The sequence below is a fragment of the Nanorana parkeri genome, unplaced genomic scaffold (assembly GCF_000935625.1).
Source record: "Nanorana parkeri isolate BGI_ZX_2015 unplaced genomic scaffold, ASM93562v1 scaffold528, whole genome shotgun sequence".
NCBI classification, from domain to species: domain Eukaryota; kingdom Metazoa; phylum Chordata; class Amphibia; order Anura; family Dicroglossidae; genus Nanorana; species Nanorana parkeri.
Genome location: NW_017306796.1, coordinates 602,171 through 610,915, shown reverse-complemented (window position 1 = coordinate 610,915; position 8,745 = coordinate 602,171). Strand labels below are relative to the sequence as shown.

General features: G+C 45.4%; 2 protein-coding genes across 2 annotated transcripts in view; one reads left to right on the top strand and one right to left on the bottom strand.

Annotated features, from left to right (window-relative positions):
• Positions 1–1,320: 1,320 nt before the first annotated feature.
• On the top strand, positions 1,321–7,537 carry LOC108791123 (metal tolerance protein 8-like). The gene is made up of 3 exons (XM_018561506.1): positions 1,321–1,387; positions 4,201–4,608; positions 6,873–7,537. Exons 2-3 carry the CDS (start codon positions 4,209–4,211, stop codon positions 7,412–7,414), a joined length of 942 nt encoding a protein of 313 aa, XP_018417008.1. The 5' UTR covers positions 1,321–1,387; positions 4,201–4,208; the 3' UTR covers positions 7,415–7,537.
• The window catches only part of RELB (RELB proto-oncogene, NF-kB subunit), a 57,056-nt gene continuing 51,137 nt past the window's right edge, over positions 2,827–8,745 (bottom strand). Inside the window, exon 10 of the mRNA XM_018561496.1 lies at positions 2,827–2,867. Within this exon, the coding sequence (XP_018416998.1) occupies positions 2,827–2,867 (41 nt within the window). The remainder of the gene's footprint in view (positions 2,868–8,745) is intronic.

The window sequence follows — 8,745 nt, the reverse complement described above, 5'->3', positions numbered from 1 at the left end:
AGAGGGTGTGTGACGAGTGGAGAGGGTGTCGCTGTGGTGAAAGGGGGGCTACTAATGTAAAGGGGGACTCTGACGTGAAGGGTGTTTCCTGATGTGAAAAGGGGGCTTCTAATGTGAAGGGGGACTCTGATGTGAAAGGGGTTTCCTGGTGTGAAAGGGGGGCTACTAATGTAAAGGGGGACTCTGACGTGAAGGGTGTTTCCTGATGTGAAAAGGGGGGCTACTAATGTAAAGGGGGACTCTGACGTGAAGGGTGTTTCCTGATGTGAAAAGGGGGGCTACTAATGTAAAGGGGGACTCTGATGTGAAGGGGGTTTCCTGATGTGAAAGGGGGGCTACTAATGTAAAGGGGGACTCTGATGTGAAAGGGGGTTTCCTGGTGTGAAAGGGGGACTCTGATGTGATAGGGGGTTTCCTGATGCAAAGGATGACTCTGGTATGAAAGCGGGCCTCCTGATGCAAAGGGTGACTCTGATGTGAAGGAGGGGGGGATCTTGTTTTGAAGGGGGCACTTCGATGTAAAGCGGTAAAACCACTACTAACACTAGAGTGTTTTTGTGGGCAGTTCCCCTTAAAATCTGACACATTAGACTGGGGTGCCTCTAGATTTTGCATACTTTTAAAGGGTGCCATGACTGAAAAAATGAACGCTGCAGGGTGCGTTGCAGTAGGGCAGGCCACTTATTTGAATAGATTGCCTACAGCAACTAAATCACACAAAACAGTGCATGAGCCTTTTTTTGTAGGCAATAGGTTACGCTGCAATGCAAATGCAATGGCTAGGTGTGTTGCGTGTGCCATTGGGAAATAATGGCAGCGGACCTAACAGCATAACATGCCATGCGGGATTGTGTGCAAGAATGCAGGCACTCACACGTTCGTCTGCTCCAGTTTTGATAAATTCCCCCCATTGAGAACTGGAGCAGACAGAATCTGGAACTGTTGCCCATAGTAACCAATCAGCTTCTTTCTCCAGTTTGTTCGGTTAAGCTTTAAAAAAGAAAGAGAGAAGCTGATTGGTTGCCATAGACATTTTAATATACTTGAGAAATCACAATGTAAAACTGCTAATTCCAGTGGCAATATTTGTAAGGGATCTCAAGGATTGGCTCCCAGGCTCCTCCGAGCGTCTCCCGAATCCTAACATTCTTTGCTCAGCTGAAGCACACTTGAAAAGTTTTCCGCACTCTGCGGGTCTCCATGGTAACGTGTGTCAAATGACTGGCACAAAGCACAGAGGGGGGCCCTGGTGTGCCAAGTTCTGAATGGGAGCCAGATTTATGGGTCACTTGTGTTCAGTTCCTGTGTGAAAATTCACATTCCTTCATTGCTGGACTCACCATTGTAAAAACTGCTGACAGTGAGAAATCCCTGGACTTGGAACAAGGTGAACACTCGATCCCTTGGCTGATTTTTCTCTAGACATGAGCGTGTTCAGTGAATTTATTGCCGGTGCTATATAACTGGGTTCAAAGTGCTATCCTCATAATTGTACAGAAAGAGCCTTTGTTGTAGCCAAGTGTCAGCTGAGCTGGTACAAGAAGAGAGCTGATGCCTGGGGTGGGGGTGATGGAAGGGCTACTTGTGATCATCTGATGGAGGAATGGACACATGCTGTGCTGAATCTGGGAGGACAGGCTGAGTCAAGGTGAAGGAACTGGAGCCCCACTGGAGGGGCTGGAGGAGGGCAGCAGACAGTCACCCTGGAGCATAGCAAAGGGGGAGTGTGATCAGCACATGTTAGCAGACAAGGTAAGAGGACAGAAGTGAGAGTGGAGGAGAACTGGGGACAGATTAACAATGAGCGTGTAGTGGAGTTGGAGAGAGAACAGGAAACTTTCCAGCTAGAGACATTGGAGGTGGAGATGGATGAGAACAGGAACCCTGGGAACAGCTGTGTGTATTCAGCCACCTCCTCCTCCTTCAAGTAGGGAACCTGTAATGCTGCATTGCTTCAGGTCAGGGCTGGACAAATCCCAGGAGTTGGTGGCCAATGCTCCTTAATGACAGCCGGCTCCTAACTTTCTAGGTTTTTCTTTAGTTATCGTCAATGGAACTGGCTCCTAAAACAGACCCGGCTGGCTCCTGGATTGGACAGGCTGGCTCCTGGATTGGACAGGCTGGCTCCTGGATAGGACAGGCTGGCTCCTGAACTCCAGATTCATTTGTCCACCCCTGATCTAGAATACGGACACATCTAACTTGTGCACCTTCTCTGTTCCGTGTTCTAATATGTGAACAATCAGCATTGACAAGGCTAACATGCATGTGTAAGTCAAAGCTCTGCATAGCGTGGGAAAGGCTTAGGCTATGTTCACTCCATGTCTGGAGCCGATCTGCAAACACAGTGCTGTGCGTTTTTGCGTGATTGTGCTGCGTTCCAGTGCTGTTACTTAAAATGGGATTTCAGGTGCGTTCCAGTGCATTTGTATGCATTTTTGATTCGTTTTCAGGCGTTTCAGTGCATTCCAGACCAGAGAAAATGAGACAAGCAGTATTTATTTTTTTTGTCTGGACCAGAATGGACTGCGCTGGTGTGAACAGAGCCCAGAAATACCTTAGGGATACATTGTGATGTTATTTGGTTCCGGGAACAAGCTGTTCTGGTCTAGACATGGTCCGCACATGGTGTGAACAAGCCCGAAGACCTGTTTTTGCTGTCTGTGGCCTGTTGGGGAGATTTCCCTTCACTTCCTGTCCTGGCAGAGCTGCAGGAAGTGAGGAAATCTGTAGAAATGTCCCTCTAGGACTAGAAGAGATGTCCACAGTGGAAGATTAAAGCTGGCCATACACTGCAATATTTTCTTCGTTCAACATGTGGGCTGCTTATGGACGTTGATTGAGGAATCTCCCACTATCTTTAGTGGCTGCCGTCAGAATACCCAAACAGACCCAGCAGCTCATTGGCTGCCCGTTCTGCTTGTTCAAAGATTTTCTGACCAGCTCCTTCGATCAGCTGATTGAGGGATGCCGGCCAAAAGGATGCCGACAGTGGCTGGTTCTGGATTCATATAGTGTATGACCAGCTTTAGTCTCACATCCTGTTCCAGTGACAACGGCAGAAGTTTGGATTTCACATCACTTTTGTTTTCTTTGGGTGACAATATACAGCAGGACAAATGGTGGGGTGGATCTTCCCAGTGGGGATAAAGACCGCAAATAAAGACCTAACAGAGGTTCTAATCCAGGGGTAGGCAACTTTAACACTCCAGCTGTTGTGGAACTACAAGTCCCATGAGGCTTTGCAAGACCCTGACAGCCACAGACATGATTCACAGTGGCAGAGGGATGGTGGAATTTGTAGTTTCATCACAGCGGGCCAAGGTTGCATGCCCCTGCTCTACTCCTTCCCCCTTATTTTTAAAATGTAACAAAGCTTTAGTATCTCAGGGTCACTTTATTAAATAACAACTTGACAGTCATGAGAATGAGTACAAATGATTATGAATTGTGATTTCTTTTTAGTGCAATGTGTTTCACCACAGCGCCCCCTGCTGGACGACTGCTGAGATACGATGAGGTAGTCACGCAGAGGGGGAGATTTACTAAAGGAGTGCAGGCTATTCACCTAACAAAGTCATTGCTCACTTTGCTTAGTAAATGTTGGCGAATAAGCTTTGAAGCTCACTCCAAATTTTTAATCACGTGCAGCAACAATCTTTTTATTCCCAGCCCAGCCCCGGCGCAATTGGTCATTTATGCTCCAGTCACACCTAGGCGAGTGCAGGCAATTTAGAGTCTTTTTTTACGTTCGTGTCTCTTTCAAGCGTCCCCCTGTGCACAGCTGAGTGTTGTGTCTCGTCGCTAGTCGCGTGAAGTCCCAAAGCTTGATAATGCAATCAAAGCTTGCTTAAAAAAAAAACCCTTTTATGTAGTGAGCGCTGCCTTCCGTCTGCCCATCACTTCCATCAACTTCCTGGTGACACAAGGAAGAGCATATTTACAGGGCTGAGTGATATTGTGTCACTGCATTGAGGAAGTCCATCCTATGGGCATCTACAATAGGTAAGTTTACAAACTTCTAGATCCAATATGATTATTAGGAGCAGGATAGATGTTATGGAAAGTCAATATAGAAATACAGATTGATTTTTAGTTCTGCCCATAGATACCGTTTAAAAAAATCAATCTGTTTTAAAGTTTTATGTCTTTATAACGTGTTATCTTCTTGTTTCATCTTTCTGTTGCTCTTCCTCACAGCTGTCATAATGGTGTCTCATATTCTACTCTTCGTAGTCGCTTCATCTGTTTTTCTCACCCAGATTGTACTAAGCAGACTGTCAGATTCACTGCTCACGCTTGCAGACTCGGCCCGTACGCTGTCTATTATAATTGCTCTCTGTCCAGCCATCATCCTTCCCCGCTCGTCCTCCTGGTCCTCCTATCCTAAAGCACGTCTTCCCGCTCTGTTCTCCCTCCTGTCCCCTCTCCTGCTCTCCTCCCTGTGTCTGGCTCTCACTTTAGGCTCCCTGGGACATCTGGTACATCCTCACCACTCTCATCAGCCAGCCCTCATCTTTGTGGCCGGGGTGCTGGGTCTGCTCTTCAATGGCGCCTATCTGGCGGTAACTGGAGCTCTACAAGGTAAGGCTTTGGAGGCTGGAACCATGGGACCTAATGAATAACACGGATTAGACGAGAGAGGAGCAAAACATAGGAGACGTTCATCTTAGCGGGCCAACAGAAACTACAAACATTTGTTGGCTTGTAAGACATTTTTATGTGTGCCCCTCTTACCTTTTTCGCAGGGGGCCAGCGGTCACTTCTTGGTTCTTGCAGCCAGCCCCGATGACCCACTGTAGCGCATGCACACATACTGTACTTTGCCCCAAAGCCTCCTCGGATGCTTGGTGTAAGTATTCCAGGAGGCTGTAAGCAAAGAGGGGAAGGGAACATCGTTCTCACCTAGGCAAGACAAGAAACCCGGACATGACGGGAAGCAGGAGAACAAGCCACGTTACCATGCACTGTGGTGCAATTAAACGCAAATGCAATATCTAAGGGTGCTGGGGTGCCATTAAGAAATCATGGCACTTCAGCACATCTAACATTGTCACACATGTTCTCATACCTGATGTGAACGGGGGCTTAGCTGCAAAAACGTTTGCTGGAATTCAGATTCATTGTTCCCTCAGCGACTGCAAGCTATCCAGGGTCTAAAGGAGCAAAGCAGCCCCACTCCATTAGAATATTACAACGCATGTCACAGTTGGGATGAGGTCTTGGTGTTGGGATCCAGTTGGTTGGTTTGGTGTTTATATACCAAAAGTGCAAATTTTGCCTTGTGCCCACATTTCCTGGTTCCAGTATTGCTGTGAATCCTTCAGGTGCTCTTCAGCAAATATCCTACAGGCAGTAGAGTTCTTCCAATGGTAGGTTCATTTACTGCGGATCCCTAGCTTTCATTTTAGGAATCTTTGTCAGTGGTCTGAGGATTGTACACTGTGCCATAGAACTTGCCTTTTATAAGATCCCCATACCTAGGGAGAGCAGCAACAGTCATTTAAACCATCTGCCCGACTTATCAGCTTCAACAGTTCTGCTTCTGCAGTTCTCCTACAAGGCCACATTGCATGTCACTGGTTGTCCTCAGAAGAGCAGGCACCATCATTTCTCAAGATGTCATTATCTTTGAGGTTTAAAAATACTTTTGCCATCAATGACCCTGACGGTTTAATTCAATTAAGTAAGTTTGTGTTGTTGGTGAAATAGCACCGTCTATTACTAAAGCTTGAAATCGGGTCATTTAGGCAGCCATTCATGTAGAATTACAAAGAGCTCATCAAGGGTCACACAGCTGTCTATATCACATATATGACTCAAACTTTTAAACTCTATATTAGAAAATCTTTGCTTGACCTCACACTTATAGAACGTGCGTATTGCAGCAGGAAATCAGAGGGCCATAGCAGAGGAAGCTTACCAAATGTGGATATCATGCCACTGGTTACAGACCATTCCTGTAATGAAAGTGTTTTAGGTTTAGGGCCCATTCACACCGGTTCTGTTGTGTTGCGATCCAGTACATGCGATATGTTTTCAATGGATACTAATGGAAGGGCACCAAAAAATTAATGGGTGTGAAAGGGGCTAGTTCACGCCACTCCGTTACGTAATGAAACGCAACGGATCCAGCGTGAAGTAACGCGTTGAAAAACAGGACCCTCCATTGACTTGCGATTTCCTTCCTATTTTGGTGTAAATGGGCCCTTAATGTCCCTTTTACGTAGATGTAGGCTCTTTTAATATTTAACAAGGCTCTTGTGCAGTCAAAACCCGCATTGGTAACCATCATTGATACGCCAGCCCGGGCATTGTGAAGGTCCCTTTAAATAGTTATCTGTGCAACAATTTCAAAACCATCTACATGGTATGAACTACTGGTGCAACTTGGCATTTCAAACGGTTATATAGTCTTGCAGGGGACACAAGACCTTCAAGACAAGAAAACAAACTGCTGTCATAGGGGGAGTTGGGTGTACCGGAACAAATAGCAAAACTTTCAGGTCTTCCAGATGTTTTTGGAAGACAAAGCCAACTAGATTGCAGCCTAACAGAATCATTGCAGTGTGGGACAGGATTGTGTTTAGCCAAATTCTATTGCCAAAAATAACTTACAGACAAGCTGGTTAGAACTGAACTAGTAGCTGGCAAGTCACAATTTACTTCCTATTCTTTGATACATATTAGTGGGTGCACTTGCTTTTGGTGCTGTTATTTGGCTGGCTTTCAAACATTCTATACCCATCTGATATCCTCTATTAACCATCTTGTAAACTTCCTTGCATTGTACTCATATGTGTTAAAAATGTTTATTGCTCTCTACATTTTAACCAAACCAGGTCTGTGTCTATCAACACTGCATCCGCAACAACCAAGATGGCGTCTGGTGCTGTGCCTGTTGTGTTCCCTGGCTCCTTCTTCTCTCCTCTTGGCCAGCAGTTTGCTTCTTCACCTGTTCACTCACCCCACAGTGCACTACTTGGATCCAGCTCTCTCCTTGGCTTCCATCGCTATCATGGTGGCTTCAGTTTACTCAGACATAGTTCAAAGTGGTTGTGTCCTCCTCCAAGCCGTTCCTACCTCTGCTAATATACAAAGCCTCAAGGTGGATTTAGATGCCCTCTGTGGCCATAATGGGCATCATGAACTTCATATGTGGACCCTTTCTGGTGACCATGGGGTGGCTTCTCTCCACGTTCATTGTTCTGGACTGGAGGCTTACATGAATATTTTAAGTCAAGCCAGAGTTCTGTTTAAGCGCCATGGCATAAGGGAGCTGACGGTGCAGCCAGAATTTGGAAACCCAGGCACATGTTCCTTGGCCTGTGGACCTGCCTGTGCCCATTACTCCTGTTGTGACTCAACTCCTTCTACAAGCAATGATTTAGTCCTGACCAATGTGTGCGCATGAGATGAAAGTAAAACACTACCTCAGTCTACTAATGAGACACTAGAGAACTAATAGCATTTAGTAAATGGAGCCACTTTACATATAGTATTAACAGGTGGAAGCAGAGACATTATGGATAACAAAGTACCAATCCTATAAAGTGTACCTGTAATCCATACACAACGAAAGAAGCCATAAGGTGTAATATTCAGCCAATCAATGCACAAGGAATGATAATACAAGTGTGGTGTGATGCACTTTGTACGCCATACTATAGTGAATTGGTCGGCTACATTCTCGCTGTATTTTCTATATATATTTTTTGCCGCCCATTTGATGGCTATGTGTATACTTTCCTATAATTGTAACAAAAGGACACTACCATGTAATAATCCTTTCACATTGACCCTGACTTATCATTTTCATGTTGGCAGGTCACACAAATGCAACACAATGTTGTTTAAAAAATAAGTTCTTTTAATGATATATTAAAAAAAGTTAGTGCTCTCAGTTTCGTGCTGTTATTCACATTTTATGCCCCAAATTTTTACAAAACCAGGTCACTTTTAAGCCCCACTCCCGTCCGCTGAAGCTCAACGTCCACTTTCCCTACCCCTTCTCTCTCAGGGAAATCCAGGAGATAAACATGACTAATTTCATCAATAAAAGGTGGCTACACCAGTTCTGGCTAAACTGAAGAGGCCCAAACACTTTCAGAAAAGGGGCTTTTAGACCTTCACTACAGACAGCTGACCCGTGTGTCTGACTTTTCTGGTATGGCAGATACTGAACACCTGGGGTAGGAGATGCCAACTTTCAAAGGCTGCATCAGTGCATGGATGAGAGATTCATCCATGCACTGATGCAGCCTTTCCCTACATGACATGGGCATTCAGTAACCACATGAACTACACATAATTCCCACTGTGAATGGCCGCATCTGTTGTATCCGAGTAGTATTAGGAAACTAGATCACCACATGTATGGGCAACTTACCGTGAAACTCTACCTAAAACCTGATGTTTTGAATAGACATGGGAACTAGATTGCTTGTCAGGTATTTATTGTTGCCTATGCCCCAACTGGAGAAATCTCCCCTCACTTATGACACCTAGGTCATTGCTGTGAGCTCAAATTCCTTCTACCCCTCTCTCTGGAATGCTGTCACCAGCCCCTAGTGAATTCTAAAAAGACAATTGTGAAGAATGCATTCTGCGGAAGGAAAACAGGAAGCTTGGCACACAACAATGCTGGATGCCAACAGGACAAGACTAAGGCAACACTCACAGCTAGAGAACCTTGATAGAGGATCTAACCCTTCCTGATTCTATCCAAATCTTAAAACAAAATGA

Bases quoted from the DNA above. Each gene is read 5' to 3' on its own strand.
- LOC108791123 (XM_018561506.1), top strand. From the start codon at position 4,209: ATGGTGTCTCATATTCTACTCTTCGTAGTCGCTTCATCTGTTTTTCTC. The intron at 4,609-6,872 runs TGGGACCTAATG...TGCATCCGCAAC, and splicing joins GGCTTTGGAGGCTGGAACCA to AACCAAGATGGCGTCTGGTG.